The following is a 22,565-nucleotide window of genomic DNA, read 5'->3' as shown; positions in this document are numbered from 1 at the left end:
ATCCTACACCTACTCAATTTCAGTAAGCTAATTTCAGAAAAGGGATGAAGCCACAGATAAACTGTAAGTACAGCTACAAGAATTGCATCAACTGAACATTTTCTTTGTAACTGGAAGTACAGTTGAAAGTAGAACAGGAAATAGCAGAAAGCACCTAAAAAGTTATGGTTTAAAAGTGCAAGCATCAGGGACAATGCAAGGACTGTACCCTCTCAGCTTGAAGTGACAGATAAGGCTGAATGAAAAGCAGGGGTAATTTACCCAGACTTCAGGAACGCTGTTGCACAAAGAGCTGGCCCATGAGGTGAGCAAGGACAAAATTCTTGAGTGCACAAAGGAGCAGCTTGGGGCAAGCCTCGCAGCTGCCTCGAAAGGAATGTGCACTTTCTGTAGGTATTAGATCTGCTGAAACAGGTGAAAGGGGGAAGTAAATAAAGACTTAATTCACAGCAAGCTACATAGACTAAGAATATAGGAAAGTAAATGACTTAGCATAGGGGAAGTTTGAGGCAATAGGTCATGCAAAAAGGCATAAAAAGGTCACCGCAATTATGTATAGCTTTTTGGATAAAAGAATCCACTGCCGAGTCTCTGGGTGTACTTCCAGCAATGTTAAGACGTTGCCTCCAGCTGCTGGATGACAGCACATCCTGGATTTGTAAGTATTCATTGTTAGGATGTACACTCGGCATTTTGGGAAATAGTGCTTTAGAACATGCTCCAGTGTCATTACCCCACACCCTCTCCCTTCTCTCAGGGGTCACCATCAATACACAAAAGACAGCTTTGAGGAAGGAAGGCCCACATTCATTCTTAAAGAACTTTAAGGAGATCAGATCAGGCTTTCCAGTGAATACTCAACCAGAGTGGCCTGGAAAGGATCTGATTCCAACTGACAGAGGTATCAAAATTCCCAAGTGTGGTTTCTTAGGAGCAGACTACACTCACAACACGACAAGACAGACAATGAATGGTGAGCCTTTTCAGGCTTTCATCCCAGTATAGACTGTGCTTCTGTGTTACTAGTTTCAGCCCTGGGATATTTGTTGATTTTTATTTTGCTCTTATTCCACCTCTACTCATGTTTGCATTCTTTAATGCAAATGTGTGCTGACCATCTATCTCCAAACTGTCAATAAAGTGCCAAAAATGACCAGCTGTATTTGGGCTCATTTCTACTCAAGCTTGAGACAGTCTCACAGATAAGAAATCACCCCTGGCACAGAAGGTGGATTTCCCGTGCAGCGCATGAAGCCTGGAGAAGTTCTGTCTGCCTCATTCTCTGGAGAACAAAGCAGCAGGACAGAGGGCAAGGCAATACCAACACAAAGATCTGCGTTGTTCCAAGAGGCACATCTGCATCCTCCTCTTTTGGTGAAGCAGTCGGAGATCATCACTGAGAGCAGCACAGCATGGAGGAACATATAGGCCAAATGCCATGAGGGCTGAGTTAGTCCGGCACAAGATAAGGTGCATGGAAGGGGGTGAAGTCAAGCACTTAGTAGAACACTAAGCACTAAACTTAGACACCTTCTCCCCTCTGTTGGCTCCTTTTTTCTGTACCTATATGCTACTTTTTAAAGGAAATATCATTAACAATACCAATCAACCTAAAAAAAGACTCAAAACACTTACCTAACATCTTTCTGTTCTAAATATCTGAATCATGGAATATTTTTCAAGACCCTACACATTGTTCAGAGGAAAAGAGAAAAGAAGCTGCATAAATTAATCACTTTGCAGTGTTTTATTAAAAGAAAGAACCTCTAGAAACGACCAGATGATGCAGAAGAGGTAAAGCCACCTACAAAACAAGACAAATTAGCATCACCCACTGATTGTTGATCCTGGTGGCACTAGAAGCAAACTGGGAAGGGCTTTAAGGCTACTTTGTACTCACAGATTGTAAGCATGAAGGAAGCGGTATAAGCAGAAAGAATTAAAAGATAGTAAAGCAAGTTCCTTCTCTTTCTTCTTATTTTACAAATTTCTTCTACTATGGTGCAAATCCAGAGCATTGATTCTAATACTATTTTACTCGATTTCCATTTGTTTTGCCTGTGCTCCTACATTAATCCAAACAATAAGGGCCTTTAAAGCATTCATAAATAACCTGCTGCTGCTGCTGGCACCTAGGAGCCAAGTGCAGCAATGTTAAGCAACAACAAATTTCATAGTTCAAGAGGCACAGTTAAGGAAAAAGGTTGCTCAGAAAATCACTCTCATTTAGCACAAAGATCCTTAAAAATTGCATGAAATCAGTCAAGTAACTATAGAAACCAATTTTTTCAGCTCTGTATCACATGTCTCACACCTCAATTGTCTTTATTATCGTCTGCTGTCAGATCCTTAATCAGAAATGTGAACAGGCTTGATGATTTATTCAGCAGGGAAAAGAATCTGTAGGTCAAGTGAAAAATTTCACACACGCACACACATCTTCAACCTTAGGTACTTTCATTTCATTCTGTTCCCAGTAGCTCTGGGGGCAACTCCAGTGAGATCCAATATTAAGGCTCAATTAAAATAAGCTCCAATTAGTGGAGCTTTTTTCTCTCAGGCTAGAAAAGTCAGGAAATGGATATTGGGAAATGTAAAAAGTCAGCTACTGAGAGAAGGCTGCAGACATAAATGAACTTATTTGTTGATTTCTACAGTTGCTATGCAGAGGCCTCTGGGAGTAAAAGCTTAACCAGTCTAAGCTATAAACTAAAACCCCTGCAGCTAAACATGAACTGTGTGAAACAAGGGCTCCATTCCAGAACAGAAAACTGCTGGGCCCAGAAAATTAAAAGCCAGAGGCGTTTTCCATTTAAAACTAAATCCCAGTACCGCCTCCCAGCCAAAGAATTATAAGCAGTATCAGATTTACAAAACGAACAATTACCCTGGAAAAATGTAGCCTATTGTACAGTCCCAGATGCTAAATCTCAAAAGTTTCTTTTTTTTTTTTTTTTTCCTAATCCCACATAATATTCCTACCAAGTGTACTGCTGCAGTTTTCAAAGGACCGTTTCTAGACAGGACTGAAACTACGAAAATAAAATGTTAAAAAAACGAGCTCGTAATTCATTGACCTCATTTGAAGCACTGCCCTTGCCTGTGGCAGTTCCTGTCCTTCCCCAAGGCCTCTGCAAATGGTATGAAGCAGCAAAATAAACCCTGACCTAATTGCCAGGACAGGGCTGCCAACCTTCTCTCAACACACAAAGGCAAGGATGGTAACTGGAAAGTCCTACCTCTTTTGCTTTCTGCTTTAACCGCAGTTGCTCTGGATCTTCTTTATTGGAACGGCTCTACCAAAGGAAGAGGAAAAAGACAGAATAGAAATTACTGGCATCCAAACACCATTGTATCCGTTAAATATTTAATAAATGACAATTTTCTCCAGCGATTGAAAGATTTAGCTCCAGGGGTGAATGCCTCAATCCAGACTGGCTTCCCTCCCCCTCCACACACAGACGACGTGCACCCCCCTCCTCATCTGGGCCGGCTGCCTCTGCTCTAGCCTGAAGCAAGATTAAGCTGAAAATGATGCTAACGCTGTCAGTCAGGTCCAGTCTAGGCATGATGCTGTTCATGTCAGCAGCAGACACTTAAAAAGGACAGGAAGTGCAGGAAAGAAAGGGAGTCGTACTCGTGCAGGCACAACACGACTCTTTCAACTCTAGATTAGGCTTCCACCAAAGACGCTCCAGAATTCAGCTTGAAACAAAATAAAAAAAAACACAAACAACAAACAGAAGATGATCAAGTCGCATCTCATGGAGCAACACCGACTGATTGATTTTTTGCTCCTGTTCTTGAGAGAAGGGAAGGGGGAAGAAGGGTAGTTATTCTGTAGCAGCAGTGGCCCCATCAGCGGTTCGCAGATGCTAAGGTACCAGCTCTAAGGCTAGCCCTCTGGTCTGACTACGGAAAACAAATACATCTGGCAAGGTGGTGGATCTCACCAGGCTCCAGCTTGAACAAGCATAGTGAACTCATATTTTCAAACAGTGCCGTACACAGATATGGAAAAAGACATATCAATTTCATAGCCAGAAACAGAGCCAGTAAGGATGTTTATGGATATGTAAATACTTCTTTTATTTCATTTTGACCAGTAGGAACAACCTCAAAAGGAGAGTTCACCCCACCACACATTTGAAAGAACTCCTGTGATTGCTTTAAAGAATGTAAAAAGCTAAAATCCTTTTCTGTATAGCCTAAGCTATCCTAAATGTTACAGATTTCCAGTTACAAAGTTAATGGTTATGACATTTAAAGCAGAAATAGGAGAAACCTGAAGATGTTCACCAGTCTAAAGGATACCACTACTTCCTTGGAAAGCAAGGAGTGAAGTTCTTACCTTGGCTGCTCGAAGCAACATTTCACGTTCCTCTTCATCCCTTCTCTGCTTTTCTAGATGATCAAGCTTTTCAAGAAATCTCAGCTGTGCTCTGGTGTCACTAGATACGATGTACCTATCACTCCCCTGGAAAGAGAAGTTTGTTATAGACAACCAGGCTTTTATATACACCATTAGAGCTAATAAATCCAATGGGAACAACCTGAAAAGAACAACACTATTTTTTCAAAGCTGAAAAGTGTAGACTGTTTTAGAAAGACTTCAGGTGGTGGGTAGTCATTTACACATCTCCTCTCCACTGAAGCATGTTTCTTGGCAGCTATGACTAGTAAGAAGTTATTGCAAAAGTGACATTAGCAACATCTAGTTCTATTGTTTATTGACTGTAACAACAATAAAGTTTTTAAGTCTAAAGGCTAAAATTTTGTTTTAAACAGCAATTTCATATCCAGTAAACATATGTACAAGACTGTCTTCCGGACAGGTTAAGAAGAAAAAAAAAAAATTGTAAAGCAGCAGAACATCATATCCTTTCCCTTTTAAAGGAAAAAGGTGAAGAAAAAATAAAATTTGAAATTTGAAGTTTCTAGTGTTTGGTGTTTTATTTCAGCCATTTGATCCAGAATTGGAAATAAGTCTCACCTGGTATTTCCAAAAAGAGGGTTTACGGAGCAGCGGGGTGATTCAGAACTAATTATAATGACTCTTTGGGGTGGGGAAAATGAGATGATTAATTATATATGGTTTACTATAGCTTTAGGAACACATACTTTTGCCTCAATGGATGCTCTCAAGTCATAGAATAGTTTATGTTAAATGGTGACCTGTGGAAGTCACCTGGTCTAGCACCCCCGTACAAAGCTGGGCCAGTGAATACTAACGACGAATTCCAGCAATAACAGAACATGCATGCATTGAAACAAGACTATGCTCCTTTTAGTCTAAAAAATAGCAATCAGTAGGTTTTTTTGCATACTCTTTTCGCCCTCCCTGAAAAGTCTGAGTGCGTTTAGTTTTACTTTGTCTAGATAGGAAAGAAGACAGAAAGGAAAGACCTAAAACGTGGTCAACTGGCAATGAAAAGCCTGGTTTTACTATTCTGCTCTTCCAAATACATTCTATTTAAGCTGTGCATTGGCCAAAGGGCATTAGGCAAAACAAGGCAGGGAGCCCATTCTAGATGAGGCACGTCTATGCCACCTGTTTGTACCACTCTAATGCACATCCCAGAGTTACCTTCTTTCTCTGTTACTTTGTGAACTTGTCTCTTCTTGAGAAATTTATCCTTGGGCTTTTACCAGCCAAACACACCACATATTTTCAGCAACCTTCTTTCTACCCTACCCCAGTCTCACACTTTAATGAAGCAACATTGACACACAACTGTTCTGGAATAAGCATGGCATATTCTACAGCTACATTTTAGGCAAGGGTATATTTTAACTATATGGATTATCAGTGACTTCAGTTGCTAAATTTTTAGTTTTCAAACACACTATACTCAGACTTTTCTTTCCAGACCCAGTCATATAATTTTAAAAGCTGGAAAGGAAAGTAAAAGTCTTCTGGTGGGGCACTGTTTTCTCCCAATCTGAATTTGCACAACCCAGCCAGAGCATGAAATCAATCCCTCTTCTGGTATTAGGTTTGGTCCTTTTCAATGAGCCACCACATTGCCACATATCGCCAACTGTGGCTCAGAACACACCGTGTGTTGCAACCAAGCAGACTGTCTTTCCCAAGCAGAGTCTGTAGCTCTGCATAAACGTCCAACAAACTTTTCCCCCCAATTCTCTTACTTCTCAAGATTTTTTTTACTGCTCCCCACAAAACATACACTACTTTGAGTCGGTCTCAGTACATTAGTACAATTTGTTTTGAAGCAGCAGTTTATAATAATCCACCACCATGCCGCAATCCTTTTAAAGGGACAAAAAGAAAGCCATATTACCAGAACCTTATTTTTTCTAAAGTTTAGAAGTGTTTCGCTTTGGAATGCCCAAAGTTGAAGTTAGATACTTACATTTCTAAAGCCAAATCCAAGACTCTATGTCTACTAGGAATGCAAACCTCTTAACCAGAAGCACCCCAATGCACTACCATGAGCTTATATGGGACAAGAAATGGGCGCATTTATAACAGTATTTCAGCTCAACAACTGTTTTAAGATACCTTATTTCAGGTCTTTTTAGAACAGGAACACCTGCAGTTATATTTTGTCCTGCTCAATAAACTTGTTCTCTGTGATCGTTTAGCACTGAATTGCTTAGACAGAAAACATATATTGGATACCTGTTCATAACTTGTAGCCATTACTGTTATGATTAAGCAAGTTGGATTCAGTTTTTGTCCATATAACAGCTTAACTTCCTCACATAAGGCCTAACTGTTCCCAGCTACAACAGTGCAATCCCAAGAAAACCAAAGTTACAAGTGTAATCAAGAACAGAATTTGACTTAGTGATAAATAAAGCACGTAACCACAATACAGAGTGTGGTTAGATTTGTATGTGCCAAAGCTGAACTTGTATATCTGAGAGTTAAAAAGTAATTTTTACTTTAACTGAGCTAAATTTAACCTGGAGTTCACTTTGCTATCCTGAAAGAAGCTATTGCTTTCACTCAGCAATTGCACATCAGTGCATCTATGCAATCTTGTTATGAAATTCCTCCATACTTTTTTTTTCTTCAAGAGAAATGTACATACTCAAGACTTCTCCACAGATGCGCTCTAAAGCATAGCCAATTCCTACCAAAATTTTTACATTAGGTTTACACATATTTGAAACATGCAGCATTGAAGCAAAGCACTCCCAGCTATGTCTTTAGTGAGAAGAGAGTTGGCAACAAATGCAAGAACAGCTATACGCCTTGTCTGTGATTTGCAACTTCCTTCCTAGATTGTCACATACCTGTAAATGAATCTGAAACCTGACTAAGGCACTTGCGGTTTAGCACCAGGAATGTATTGCATGTCCAGGGGCACAAAGGAAAAACCCACACACAGGGAAGGTGCGCTCCACTTCAGGCCACCAGGAAAGAAGTTGGAAGAATTCCACAAAGACCAGTTCCCCCACGAAATCCGAACAGTTGAACAGCCTTGCTGAGGACAGAGCAGGAATGCAGGCAGTTGCAGAGGCTCAGCTACCATCTAGGAACCTATTAAGCTTTGACTTTTATATAGTCAACCCCTAAACCAAGGTAATAACAGAAAAGCTTCTGATAAGTTACTTCTGCATGCTGCAGCTTGATGGCTGTGCGCGATGGGTAGGAGGCTGGTTGTTTTCACATCTAGCAGTACTCACCCCTTTGCTATATTTAGAGCTTACCCCTTAAACCAATGTAGCTGCCACACCATACTGCCCTACAGATAATGCAGTTTAGGGTCGCAGTGTTTTGCTGCTACTGCACATGGGGAAAATGTTTTCATGGAGCAATGCTTATACCACAGCACCATACCATGCCTCTTGAAACCATGTTCTCATGGGCTCCAAAGACAGGAGCACAGCAGTCATCTCATGCTGTGCTGAATCCACCCACATCAAAAATGGTTTTTTTTAATCACTGTACTGTTTAGCTGTCATTATTAATTCTGGTCTTGGGTATCATTCTATGTCGCATGCACACTCTTATACCTCAGCAGTTCTCCAGGTTATAAGAGGGAAGCAGCCGAGGAACCAGCTAGCTAATTGCCTTTAGGGTCTTACCGAGGCTCTATAAAGGCACTGCAACAAGAGTTACAGCACAGAGAGCAGCGTACAACAATCTGAAAGGCTATTCCTACTTCAGATAAAGAGACCACCACAATAGTTTTATCCTAATTAAACTAGTAACTTCCAATTATATACCTATTTTTTTTTCCCTTAAATTTAGCAAAATGACAAAAGTGGGCAAGTCTACATGGTGGCATGCTATGAAGCTTTTACCCTGCCAACACTCTCTCTCTGCAGGTCTACCTATCAATGTAAGCTGCTAGGTATGAGCTGAGCAAACTGGGAAGAAGAGTTTCCTGAGTATGATCCCGTGAACTATTGGCTTTTTATACCTTCTACTCTAACAATAGCTACCTTGGTTTCACCAGACCTATCCCTATTATTGTCTGCCTTTTTGCAATGAAGATAGGCTAAAAGGAAGCTTTACAGGGCAACTACCCAATCCTCTTGGAAAGGGTCTGGATAATTCTCTGAAATACATGTAGCCCACATTGCATACTGGTACCTATCAATAGCCTAGAGGGAAAAGAGGACAGGGACAAGCACTGGGGGAGATGGAATACAGGGCTACGTAAATACATATATAAGCAAACCTATTGCAGTCTTACAATCTTATCATTGCTTCTGGCAATTCAATCAGACAAAACCCTATCAGTTCTTCTGTTGCTTTAGTCCAATGAGAAAGAAATCAGCCCTATCAAGCCCGCTGTCCAAAAACATTCCCTGGCATCCTTGGTATCTGCAAGACATTAAGTCTTACTGGTTACTCAGGACATCAGTTTCCACTGCACTTTTCCTCATGAGCTCTAATGGATCTCTCACTTTGGAGAGACAACACAGAACACGTGCAGATTTCTAAAGACTTCTCATAAAAAACTCTATACTTTTTCTGTATTGATTTTTTTCCTACTGCATCTTCTTCTGGCAAGGAACACCATACTCCAGCTGCTCCAGACATCACTATAAATACTTGGAAGTGTCCAAATAGATCCTTCCCTTTACTATTGCTTTTCCAGTGCTTAAAAGCTTATAAAAAGTGTTCAGTACAAAAATAACTCCTATCCCATCAGCTAGTTGCTCTTGTTAAATTTCATTAATTATAGAATTCCTGTAAAATTTCATTAACTATAGAATTCCTGTAAAAATAAAACAGCCAAGAACTTAAGAGTTGACAGATACATCTGCTTCTAACTTCCAGTTTTTTTCTAAAACAGCTTGATACTGAAAAAAGTAAGGACTAATATCTTCTTATTGAATTACAAAAAAAAGCCTCAAAGAGCTATTTTGGCCACTAGTAAGTTATTGCTTCCCATTTGTACCACAGAAGCATCTTAAGGGATACTGGCTCACTGGAATCCAATATACTTTATATTAAATAAAGCAAATACAAGAGGAAGGGGAGGGAATCTTAAATAGCACTAGTGAAAAAAAAGTTCCGGAAACTTTAAGATCAAAGGGGTCTCTGCCTCCACATGGAGCACTTTCTAAAAATAAAATACTCAATTCAGTTTCCCAGGGCTTTTTACTGAGACAATACTGCAGTTCCACCAACACTAAATGCATAAAGCAAACACAAGTCCCTAAATCAACCCAACCACTAAAAGCATTCAAAAATAGCTTTACATTTACCATGCAAGAGATTTTGTATAACAACCACCACTTCTAGGGAAGAGGAGAAATGCACGCATTTACTCTCATGCTGGGTTTTAAGAGCACCTATCCGACAAGTCGAAATGGAAAATGTAAGGAATAGTTAGAGGCTATAAACAGTTAAAACAAAACCAGCCTTTGGTAGATACTGAAAATGCACATATTGCATACAATGTGCCTATAACTTGGAAGAGGTTTACCTTCAAGGCTGCAAAGCAGGAAAACTTTCGTGCAAAACTTGCTTAATGATTTGCTTTACCTTGTGGGTTGATACTCTGTGCTGAGCAATTACAGTTAGTTTTTCTAGGAGCCCTCGTAATCTCTCCTGTGTAGCGTGGGAGATCAAGTTCACAACATCAGAGTTAAGTTCCATAATGTCGTGCCTTTTACCTGTGGAAGCAGAGAAAATCCATTACATGTTTTAGTAGTAGCTGATAATTGAAATAATTAGCACAGCAGGTATTCTGTTCCCCCTGGAAGTCATACCCATTATGAATAAAGGTTTGGAGATTATGATTTTCCTGGTAAAGTCACAACTTCAAAGATCTTCGACATTACATTAATAAAACTTAGCCTGGAGCTTCAGAAAATATAGACATTGTTTCACTTAGCCTCCAGAACCACTCTCCTTGCAAGGTCATTTATAGGACAAAGTTAATAAGAACACAAATCAAGCTTCGTGTTCAGGGAGGGGGAGAAGCAGTAGCTGTAGAAATTAGTGCCATATTCTGTTAATTCCAGTAATTAAAAAAAAATAGAGAATTACATTTCGCCCTGCTTGACACCGTGCTTGTTAACAACTCATGACATTTATTCGATGAGCAGGGATGGTTTTTGCAGCGCACTCTGGGAACATGGGACCCTCTCACCTGCCTCGACTGACTGGCACGGGGCAGACAGACCCAACCATCCCACAGCACCAGCTCAGACAACACAGATCAAGTCCAGCCAGGGTCATCGTGCCATCACCTTCAACCTTTTCTCCCGGGCTGCCGCTGCCTCTCTGCGTTCAGCAGCTGTGACCGAGGCTGGCAACAGCTCCAGGCAAAGCTGTCCCATCCCCGTGCCCAGAGCTGGGCATCACCTCCGCAACCTTCCTGCGCCTGCAGGCTGCTGACAGAGAAGCCTTCCCGTGGTTGACACCATCGATCACTCAACACAACTCCGTTAAGACACCTGGATGGCAGCAACTTTTCCCTGGTAGGCACAGCAGGCAACAGTTTCACACGCTTCATATGCTGTACCCGTCAGAAGCGCTTCTCCTTGCCCCTCACTGCATTTACAGTGGCTGTAATACTTTATGATGCAATATACAGCACGCCTTCAAAATCCATTTCAGTATTTATTGCCAAGTGGAGTGTTAAGAATGGATAAACAGTACGCTGCAAAAAAACTAATCACCTATTTCATTTGCCTTTGCTACTCTATCTGAAAATTAATAACAATGTCGCGAGACAGGCAGAATCCAGAGTGTTTTCCCAGATACGATCAAAGTGTTCCCACTGTTTGATCTTGGCCAGTAAGCATTGGCCTGTACCTTAGCTGAGTGCAAAGCTCATTTTGCTCAAGCACCTTTCAACACTTCCTCAGCTTAAACGCAAAACAAAATCCCCCCAAACCTCAACACCTCCCTACACACACACACACACACACACACACACACACACACACTTCCTAAACCAAAGAGGGCTCGGTTCAAGAGCAGATGCATTCATTTTCTGAATTGCGGTACTCCCTGACAGTATTTCTTTCCTTGCAATCAAAACACTTTTCATTTACGACATGAATTATTATTATTAATGTGGAACAGCTACCACAGCCAGGCTTGTATTTTCCATCTTTCAATGATTTGTCTTCACATCCCAAACCAGACAATTATTCTAGAAGTACTTTCTCTTTGTGTTTTTGTAGAGCTCTTTATTTTTCCATATATCTACTTCCCATGGATGACTGGTTAACCCTCTACTGAATTTTGAGAAAAGCTTTTAGGCACCAGTTTCAGTGTATATTTTCCCTTTTCCAGTAGAGGCGCAGCACTTACTTCACTCAACCATGCCCCATACAGCTCAGATGGCACATCTGGCTAACTAGTGTGGGAAGTATTGAGGTAGCAGATAGCATTTGCAGGTTACATATTTGTCGCAGGCTAGCTGCTTAGTTTGGACGAAGAACAGATCGCTTGTAGAAAGACTTTGCGATCAGGTTGTGACAGAACATGACCACACGTACAACTGCTGGCTTTCCTGAATGCTCAGCTGTAAAACTCACTGTTCCAGTATGGTGAGCTACCAAGCAGAGAGCAGGAGCAAGCAGTTGAGCAACATTAATCTGGTGTGCTGTAGTCAGCAGTAGTGCCAATCAGTGTGGTGCTATACAAACGCACACTCCCTGCTCTGACATAACACAACATTGCTAAGCAACAGTTATTATTTTGCTCAGAAACTAACAGCTGAGATGATACATACACTAAAAACTTCCTATTACAGTTTAGTCTCAGCCATTCAACATACATTCCACAGTATTATTCACTGATACAAACAGCTTTAACACCTCTTTTGCATAAAATTAATGAAAGATTTTTCTATAAACAAAGTCATAAACAGAGTCATAAACAACGTCTGCCCTGTGCATATTGGCAGCTTGGAACTTCTTCCTAATTACATGGGCAGGATCTGTAATGTTGGTCAATAGAGTACATATATCTGAACAGGCTGAGGAATGCCAAAGCTGTTAGGAAAGTCAGTGTAATGCATTAAGTTAGGAGCTGCAGAAACAGAAAAGCATGCTTAAGTGTTTGATTTGACACTAACATCTATATGGTTGTTATGTGTTCCATTAAGAGTAATAAAGTTGCTCAGTTCTCACAAGTAAAAGTGGCACCAATTTATTTTTCCTGGTTGTGCTTCAGACTACTTCCATGTAAAAAACTTAAGAAGTAAAACTCCGTACAGTTTGGTAGAAACAAATTAATTGAGATGGCAGATCTTAATAGTTCCAGCTCCTTCTTCAAAGATTGAAGGCTGGCTGATGAAACAGGCAAGGAAATACTACATCTATACATATCTGTTACATATACTTTGTTCTCACCTATGTTCAAGATCTTCTTCTGAAGCGCTTCTGAGGAGAGAAAAGGTTCATCTGCACAAGAGCGGATCACTGTACCAATAAGCTCAGCGTTTGTTGCCAAAATGCACGCATTCTCCTCCTTAAGATTGACCCCAGCCATAGAGGTCACATCATTTATGTCATCTTCATCTCTACTAAAGAGAAAACCAACATATTACGCTTCGTTCAGAACGGATACAAAGAAAAAGCCTCTCGACTATCAACAAACAGCCACATTCACGAATCTTGGAGGCTACCTCTATACAATAGAGGTTTAGAGTGGGCGTGGACAGGGACAGACAGCTCCTAAAAGCTTTCACACTTCAGTGAAGTGCCTCTCAAACGTTAGCTGACTAATGCCTCAGTTGCTAGGCATGCAAATCCTTTACATGAAAAGTAAATTTTGAGCAAGCTTGGAAACCAAGGACTGAGATAGACAAATCTGGATTAAAAGTCCCCACAAGTCCCCCACCCTGCATCACTGCTCTTCCAGCCTGAAATGTGTTCTAAAACTCTAATTCACCAGGTAGAACCAAGTGTTGAATAAAGTTGAATATTGACTCATTGAACTTATCAACAAGCCCATTTTCTGAGATGCCTATCCTACAAACTGAAGCTTACAGCACAAGCATATTAGCACAAACCTGATTTCACTTTTCTTTTAGTGAGTTCCCTTAAAAAACAGAGATACAAATGCTCCTTGTCAGTAGTATACAGAACCAACCAGACCTTGCCCTTCGAATCAGTCCTACCATACAGTACTTATGTCCATAGTGTGGAGGATGCTATGCTTCTGAAGAACAGTGGCAGAGCTCTAGTTCTTAACATCTCTCCGTTAGCTGCATTCTGCTGTAGCAGCTTTGGTCTACATATTCAAAATAAAAACTCAAGTCTGGCATACTTAGGGCTAATGTAACTAAGACTAGCTATAATCATGGCAAAACTCATGCTAAGCAAATAGTCTGTGTGTCTCAGCTTTTTTTAAAAAAAGATCATTTTAGTTAAAATACTGAATGAATTTTTTGCAAGACTTTAGCAATGAAAATACCAAAGTCATTTTCAAGTAAGTTTAGATCATCAAAATAAAGCCTTTTTTTGCTTCATAAAGTGACAAAGGCGCTAATGGCGGCTTCAAGGTTTTAGAACCAGAACATACTGGCATTATTAATACAGATAGGTGGAAGCACCGAATCTGAAGGTCTTTTGATTTGGAAAACAAAAGAAAACAAAACCCAAAACCACACACACCCCTCTCCTCAAAACTACTTGCTGGCAAGGTTTGATAAAGTTCATCTTCAGAAAATACTGTGTGGCCTACATAACTCTTGAACAAGGGGTTACTCAGAAACTTGCCATTCTTAGGTGAAATGGGATCTCTTGAAGGATCTTCTCACTGGCAACAGGTAAAAGCTGAAGTTATTAGAACATGGGTTGGGTTTGAGCAATACTCAAAGGACACAAAAAAGCATTGGGATGTTTTCTTCAACTGTAGATGCATTTTCTCCTTTGGGCTTCAACAGGTTTCTATGGCACAAGTCTTCCCCCACAAACTTCTAAAGAGAAACCCGGGTAGGAAAGAAGTCCAGCCTTTCCCTACTCCTCCTGCTGTTCATTTGTGTGCCCTCATGGCTAGGAGTTTCTCTGTGGTTTGTTCAGGGAAAAAGAGACCCAACAGATTCTCAAACCAGCTTCATTCATTAAGTCTAACTAGACATAGCTTCCTGACTAGGCTTGTGCCCCAAATCCATCATGCTAAGAAAAGTGTTAAACACTACGATTGTCAGAATGGTTAAGTGACCACAGTTAGGATTCAAAGCTAAAGTCACCGTTGCCAGAACAGCTTCCCTCCTCCTACCCCTTCACAACCAGCAACTGAGCAGTTCCAAGCATATACTCATGCTCTATCAGCCTAACAGAGACCCTGATCTTTCAAGAAGCGTGTAAATGAAGCTTCACTGCATGCTAATTGAGTGCTAACTGATATTCACAAGTACATTCCAGTTTCCTCTTCTTAATGACCACTACAGAGAAGCCTTTGCTGGTGGCAGAGCCAAGAATCCCACCAAAGTGTAGTGACTGCCACGGATCTGCTGATCAAGGAGATTACAAAATCAGCACAACTAGCACCAAGAACCTACATCACAAGCTATCAGAGCTGCAGATGCCAGAACCTGACACTACCCTGATGGAGCTGTTTATGGAACCCAAGTAAGGATGCTTGCACCTCAGGTAACCGCAGTTTCAGTAAGTCATTTTAGCTTTTAATCTGTCCATACTCCAAACACTAAAGCAAGGAGGAGGCAAACTTCTATACTATATATCTACTTTTCTATATACACAAGTTTCAGTTCTCTAAAACCAGCCTTTATCAGGTTACTATCTTCTTTAATATTTCCACGCACACAGTCTCTCTTGTAAGAGTACACACATACAAGAGCTTATATGCAAGTAGACATCTCTGCCTGTACTAAGGACCAGTTCTAACTTCTTCACTGTGGAATACAAGTTTGCATTAAGTCACCAAGTCACTAGCCTCAAAGATTAATTTCCACCTACGAAAACACTACTGCACTTATTTTACTTAACCCAAAGAAACTATTATTACATTTCCTTAGAAGCAGTGCTCACTAAAGATTAATGTAAGTTTCAGAAGCCATGTTAAGTTTGTACTTTTTACTATTCTTTTTTCCTTGCTGTTCAAACAAGCCTCAATCATCTTAAGTAAGGTATCATGTACTTTGAGTAAGCTATAAAAATCATTCTACTAAAGTGATAAATGTCAAATATTCCAGAGTATATATGCAAATATTTGTTGCATACGGACTTGCTTTCATTTTCAGCAATACCTCTGTAAAGCCCCTCTTCTACACCACTTCCTTTAATGCTTTTTTGTATTTGATATGTCACACCCAGAAATCAACAAGAAAAACTCCCAGCTGTTACAAGTCTCCAGTGATTTAAGCTTATCAGGACAAGGCAGGAAACAGAACACAGAGTTTTAAGAATTACTCTGTATGAAGTCAGGTTTGCCATTTATACTGAATATACCACTTGGCAAAGAAGCCCAAGCAATGCAGATGCACCTCACATCTATGAATCTGTCTGTATTGGCTGAAAAGTGAGTCTGTTGCACCCTCTGGTGTTTGACCAATGCACATGTCTTTTTCTGAATCCTTCTTTATTTACTCCATTTTATACAACAGTCAAAGGGAAAACTACAAAGGCATGCTTAACCCAAACCTCTGTGCACCATCACAGACAACTGTGTGGGACAGAGCAATTCCAGTGGAGCAAGAATCACCAGCGCTCCCCACTGGGCAGAAGGAGCAGCTGCCCAGATGTTCTCCACTGCTGTCTCCTGCCTATTTGTCTGCTAGTTGAGATTGCTGGTACCTTCCAGACAAAATGTATAAGTCAGAGTCGTACGTGTTTTGGAGAACAACTCTATTAAATAGAAAAGATGTAAAAAAAATATTTGAACATGCAAATACACGTCTTATTTTTTCCAGGGTGCTCTAGCATATACTTTACAGAAGTATGCAGAGCAGTTTATAAAAATCTTGATGCTTTTAAAACAGACTGACCTTTACAATACATGCCATGGGGCAATCAAGTGCCAGCGATGCCCGTGCTTAGCTGAAATACCCTCATTTCTATAAGGGTTTTTTTTTAACCGGGAGGTGGGGATCGCCATTTTTTGTACTGCTTATCTCGAGCAACAAAAACAGTCCAGACATTAAAGAGCAGACAAGGTCAAACTGCAGCTTATTAAGTACAGCTTAGTGAGTATTATATTCTTGAATCCCAACCTAACCTAACCTACTCACACAATGGCAGCCAGGCTTGATGACATACTGCAATGAGAAGCCACAGTTTGTAAAGTGTTCCATGTACAATCACATCAATTACAAGACATGCTCTCTGCCTATTACAAATCTCATCACAAAACCTGAAAGGGGGCCATGGTTCTTCTCTCTGCCTCACCAATGATCACCCAGTTGATGGATCACAGGTCAAAGAACAGCTGTGTTGGGAATAACAGAAGCCAGGACAGAAGAAAGCAAGGAACATCTATTGCCCAGGTCAGATTAACACTATGTGGTGCTAGACCTGTTTGGACAATACTTGATCTAGGGAAACCAAAAGCTCAGGTACAGGCTGCCCAGGCTCAGATACATGAAGATTCTCATACGTAGTTTAATTTAAAGTCAGAAAGTCTGGTTATATAGGTGAACAGGAGAAGCACCAGGGATGTATCCAAAGAGAGAAATTCTTCAGCGAAGAGACTTACTAGACAAATTCAAGGTGAGCTAGAGATTTCAAATCTGAATTCTCATGGATTTATGCTGCTTTGAAAATCATAATCCAAAAGCAGGAACAGAAACCCATCTTGGATCACACTGTAGACACTAAGTTTTTCCTACACTAAGAACTTAACAATTCAGGAAAGGAACTTCAAGAATTCAGACTTTTTAATGAAGAGAGTTGATATATTCTGACTGGAAGACCACAAAAAAATATTGTTTCTAGGCTTTTTTTGTGTTGTTTCTTTTTTTTGTTGTTGTTGTTTCGTTGGGGGTTTTTTAAATTATATTTATGAAGTGATTTTTGCAAACATCACTACACATATTTGCATCCCAAATTATATTTTGAAGTATATTTCATAAGAGCTCGAGGGAGCTGAACAGAGCTATTGCTTCAACATCAGCTTTTCATCGTAACTTCTGGCTACCAATGTTTTAAGTGTTCAGTGTACACTGCACATTACTGTAAATAGCAACAGCTCTCTGTCTATATCAGTGTACACAAAGCTGTAGCTTTCAAGAGATGACAAGTCAACTGGTCAACAAGACAAAGCTGTCATGTCTGCTTTTATCCCTGGAAGTATAACTTCAGGCTTTCCTTAAGGGAAATCCGAAGTTAATTCGAAGGGGGATGGGGTGGTAGCTGGGCTTGCACCACTGGGGCAACGCTCTAGTGTTGAGGTAGACCAGGAGGCCTCCCATCCCCCTGGGGTGAAATCAGGGGGTGAATCTGGGATGAAATCGGTGTGCCCAGCTCGCTCCCTGAAATGCCTGTACACCAACGCACGCAGCATGGGGAATAAGCAGGAGGAGTTAGAAATCCGTGTTCGGTCGGGGGGCTATGATCTAGTGGCAATTACAGAGACTTGGTGGGACGCCTCGCATGACTGGAATGTGGTCATGGATGGCTATGTCCTGTTCAGGAAAGACAGGCCGCTAAGGAGAGGTGGTGGAGTTGCTCTTTATGTGAGTGAGCAGCTAGAATGTATTGAGTTCTGTCCAGAGGCGGATCAGGAGGGAGCTGAGAGTTTGTGGGTGCGAATTAAGGGGCAGGCTGGCAGGGGTGATACTGTTGTGGGTGTCTATTACAGGCCACCGGATGAGGATGAGGAGGGTGATGAGGCCCTCTACAGGCAGCTGAGAGCAGTCTCGCAATTACAGGGCCTGGTTGTCGTGGGGGATTTCAACTACCCTGATATTTGCTGGGAGGACTACTCAGCCAGCCATCCTCAGTCCAGGAGGTTCCTCCAGTGCATTGATGATAACTTTCTGATGCAAATGGTGGATGAGCCAACTAGGAGAGGAGCGCTGCTGGATCTGATCCTCACTAACAAGGAGGGTCTGGTTGAAGAGGTGAAGGTTGAGGGCAGCCTTGGTTGTAGTGACCATGAGATGGTAGAGTTCAGGATCTCATGTGGCAGGAACAGAATAGCTAGCAGAATCACAACCCTGAACTTCAGTAGGGCCAACTTTGGCCTTTTCAAGCAATTGCTAGGGGAAATCCCATGGGACAGGGTACTAGAAGGTAAGGGGGCCCAAGATAGTTGGTTAGCATTCAAGGACTGCTTCTTCCAAGCTCAAGATCAGAGCATCCCAACAGGTAGGAAGTCAAGGAAGGGTACCAGGAGACCTGCATGGTTGAACAGGGAACTGCTGGGCAAACTCAAGTGGAAGAAGAGGGTGTACAGATCGTGGAAGGAGGGGCTGGCCACTTGGGAGGAATATAAGTCTGTTGTCAGAGGATGTAGGGAGGCAACTAGGAAAGCTAAGGCCTCCTTGGAATTAAACCTTGCAAGAGAGGTCAAGGACAACAGAAAGGGCTTCTTCAAATACATTGCAGGTAAAGCCAACACTAGAGGCAATGTAGGCCCACTGATGAATGAGGTGGGGGTCCTGGAGACAGAGGATAAAAAGAAGGCGGAGTTACTGAATGCCTTCTTTGCCTCTGTCTATACTGCTGGAGGCTGTCCTGAGGAGCCCCGGACACCTGAGGCCTCAGAAGAAGTCAGGATAGAGGAGGAATCTGTCTTGGTTGATGAGGGCTGGGTCAGGGACCAATTAAGAAACCTGGACGTCCATAAATCCATGGGCCCTGATGGGATGCACCCGCGGGTGCTGAGGGAGCTGGCGGAAGTCATTGCTAGGCCACTCTCCATCATCTTTGCTAAGTCGTGGGCAATGGGAGAGGTGCCTGAGGACTGGAGGAAAGCGAATGTCACTCCAGTCTTCAAAAAGGGAAGGAAGGAGGACCCGGGTAACTATAGACCGGTCAGCCTCACCTCCATCCCCGGAAAGGTGATGGAGCAACTTGTTCTTGGTGCTGTCTCTAGGCACATCAAGGATAGGGGGATCATTAGGGGCACTCAGCATGGCTTCACCAACGGGAAGTCTTGCTCAACCAACTTGATAGCCTTTTATGAGGACGTAACCCGGTGGATAGATGATGGTAAAGATGTGTATGTGGTCTATCTCGATTTCAGTAAAGCGTTTGACACGGTCTCCCACAGCATCCTCGCAGCTAAACTGGGGAAGTGTGGTCTGGATGATCGGGTAGTGAGGTGGATTGTGAACTGGCTGAAGGAACGAAGCCAGAGAGTAGTGGTCAGCGGGACAGAGTCCAGTTGGAGGTCTGTGTCTAGCGGAGTTCCGCAAGGGTCGGTTCTGGGACCAGTTCTATTCAATATATTCATTAATGACTTGGATGAGGGATTAGAGCGCGCTGTCAGCAAGTTCGCTGATGACACAAAACTGGGAGGAGTGGCTGATGTGCCAGAAGGCTGCGCAGCCATTCAGAGAGACCTGGACAGGCTGGAGAGTTGGGTGGGGAGAAATTTAATGAAATATAACAAGGGCAAGTGTAGAGTCCTGCATCTGGGCAAGAACAACCCCATGTATGAGTACAAGTTGGGGACAGACCTGTTGGAGATCAGCGTAGGGGAAAGGGACCTGGGGGTCCTAGTGGACAACAGGATGACCATGAGCCAGCAGTGTGCCCTTGTGGCCAAGAAGGCCAATGGCATCCTGGGGTGTATTAGAAGGGGTGTGGTTAGCAGGTCGAGAGAGGTTCTCCTCCCCCTCTACTCTGCCCTGGTGAGGCCGCATCTGGAGTATTGTGTCCAGTTCTGGGCCCCTCAGTTCAAGAAGGACAGGGAACTGCTAGAGAGAGTCCAGCGCAGAGCCACGAAGATGATTAAGGGAGTGGAACATCTCCCTTATGAGGAGAGGCTGAGGGAGCTGGGTCTCTTTAGCTTAGAGAAGAGGAGACTGAGGGGTGACCTCATTAATGTTTATAAATATGGAAAGGGCAAGTGTCAAGAGGATGGAGCCAGGCTCTTCTCAGTGACATCCCTTGACAGGACAAGGGGCAATGGGTGCAAGCTGGAGCACAGGAGGTTCCACTTAAATTTGAGGAAAAACTTCTTTACGGTGAGGGTGACCGAACACTGGAACAGGCTGCCCAGAGAGGTTGTGGAGTCTCCTTCTCTGGAGACATTCAAAACCCGCCTGGACGCGTTCCTGTGTGATATGGTCTAGGTAATCCTGCCCCGGCAGGGGGATTGGACTAGATGATCTTTCGAGGTCCCTTCCAATCCCTAACATTCTGTGATTCTGTGATTCTGTGATTCCTTAAGGTCATAAGACCAGTAATGCTTACAGCAGTCTGTACGTCTGTTTCAACATCACATTTTGGAGATACAAAAATAATTTCTGCCTTTGAAAAGTTAATCAGTTACCAGAACTAAAAGCTTTAAGCATTCTCGTAATCTAAAGGCCTAGAGACTGTGCCAGAAGCCATAATTAGAGGTGTAGTCAAAGACTTTCACCTCTACATACAGGAACAAGCTCGTAAGAGGAGCTAATAGAAGATTTCATAATATGGCACAGAGCTTTAGACAAGTTACCAGTCAGTCCAAATAACAGTTCAATGCTATCTGGTGGTCTGTAAAAAACAGAGGTTATATCTGCTTTAATCCTATGGAGAGCTTTTAATACAAGGTAACTTTGCTTTAGATTAGTTAATAGTACTTACAGAACAGAGATCAACATGCCTGCTCTACGAGTGAAAAACTGATACATATTGATGCACACTGTATAATTACACGACTGTGGTAGCATGATGAAAATCCAACCTCATCAGGACAGTTTTCTTATATTAAGAATAATTAACATGTGCTATGAGGTCAAAATTTTTAGCTTCCCCCTTGCCAATAAGTATTCTAACATGAAAACCACCTACCATAAACAAGTCTCCAAAGAGAGTTACTTTTATTTGGGCTCTGTTCCCACCTCTATACTTGTTCCTTTTGTTCCTTCCTATAGTAAACTTCTAATATTGTTTATTTTTACCTGAGGGATGTTGCTTCATTCTCTTTTATTTTAGCTTTCTGAACAGGAGCTGCTTGAAGCGACAGAATTTTATTTCCTGTCAGGGTAATTTGTTTCAGAATGGAACCTAAAACAAAAAAAAGAACATGCCATAGTAGAAAGCAAAATGCTAAGACAACTGTTTAATCAGTTCATACTTCCAGCAAAGGTTACTGCAGACTCAATAACTTAATTAGGTCCATTTGAAAACCACAGTCTAGAGTCTTACATTCTGCATGGCCAAAAACCCTACACACTCTCAGCAAACACCCTCCTCTGTGCTGACCAGTGAAAGGTTTTAGTGCAAACTGGCTGGCTGAGACAAACTCACATTATGCATCAACCTGGACCTGTTGAAGGAAAAAGCAAAGTCTCACAAAGTGATTCTCAAAAGCATCATGGTTTAAAGAAAGTTTACTGCAAGGACCTTACTTGTAGTATTTTAACAAGTACAAATGTTTGATTGACATGCTTTTAAAACATGCCAGAAGTATACATGGCACTGAGTTTCTTATCAAAACTCCAAGCAGACAGCAAAGATGTTTGACTTATCACACAGAGCTGGTTGCTCCCCATAGACAACCACCTTCTTACATTCCTACAATCTACCAACAGCCTGCACTCATTTCAATACCTCAGCAGTCCTCTCCCTTTTCCATTAAAGAGGTTCCACTGTACCTGCAGGAAATGGGTTAGTCTGAACAAGTGTATTCAGCGGCATCCTGTTCTCAGCAGATGTCTGTAGGGTCAGAGTTGAGAGTTGCGGGAATGTGGATACTTGTTTCACAACACTTTCTGATGGTTGCTGGACTACCTGGAAGCGGAATATCCAATACCAAGAGTGAGAAGAGCTAAACATAGAGAGAAGCAATTAGTATGAACATGTTCATCGAACCAGAAGTGCCGCTGGGCATGCATGTATGTCTAACTTTCAGTTTAAAGCAAACAGCATGCTCAGAAAAGAAATTATTATTTTTTTTTTACTTCACAACCAGAAACAAAATCTTAACAACTGGTAGTGAGCTTTAAGCTCCAGCTCATTCAGTGAGCTCTAACAGACACTTCACCACCACTCTC

General features: G+C 41.8%; 1 protein-coding gene across 1 annotated transcript in view; it reads right to left on the bottom strand.

The window, feature by feature from the left end:
- Positions 1-22,565, bottom strand: part of TAF4B (TATA-box binding protein associated factor 4b) — an 82,571-nt gene that overhangs the window by 25,624 nt on the left and 34,382 nt on the right. Inside the window, exons 8-13 of the mRNA XM_068396703.1 lie at positions 22,167-22,302; positions 21,471-21,576; positions 12,802-12,974; positions 9,974-10,104; positions 4,352-4,477; positions 3,240-3,296 (exon numbers count right to left, since the gene is read on the bottom strand). Coding sequence (XP_068252804.1) covers positions 3,240-3,296; positions 4,352-4,477; positions 9,974-10,104; positions 12,802-12,974; positions 21,471-21,576; positions 22,167-22,302 — 729 coding nt within the window. The remainder of the gene's footprint in view (positions 1-3,239; positions 3,297-4,351; positions 4,478-9,973; positions 10,105-12,801; positions 12,975-21,470; positions 21,577-22,166; positions 22,303-22,565) is intronic.

This window comes from Nyctibius grandis, chromosome 3 (genome assembly GCF_013368605.1).
Source record: "Nyctibius grandis isolate bNycGra1 chromosome 3, bNycGra1.pri, whole genome shotgun sequence".
Taxonomy (NCBI): domain Eukaryota; kingdom Metazoa; phylum Chordata; class Aves; order Nyctibiiformes; family Nyctibiidae; genus Nyctibius; species Nyctibius grandis.
This window is presented reverse-complemented; position numbering and strand designations above follow the sequence as displayed.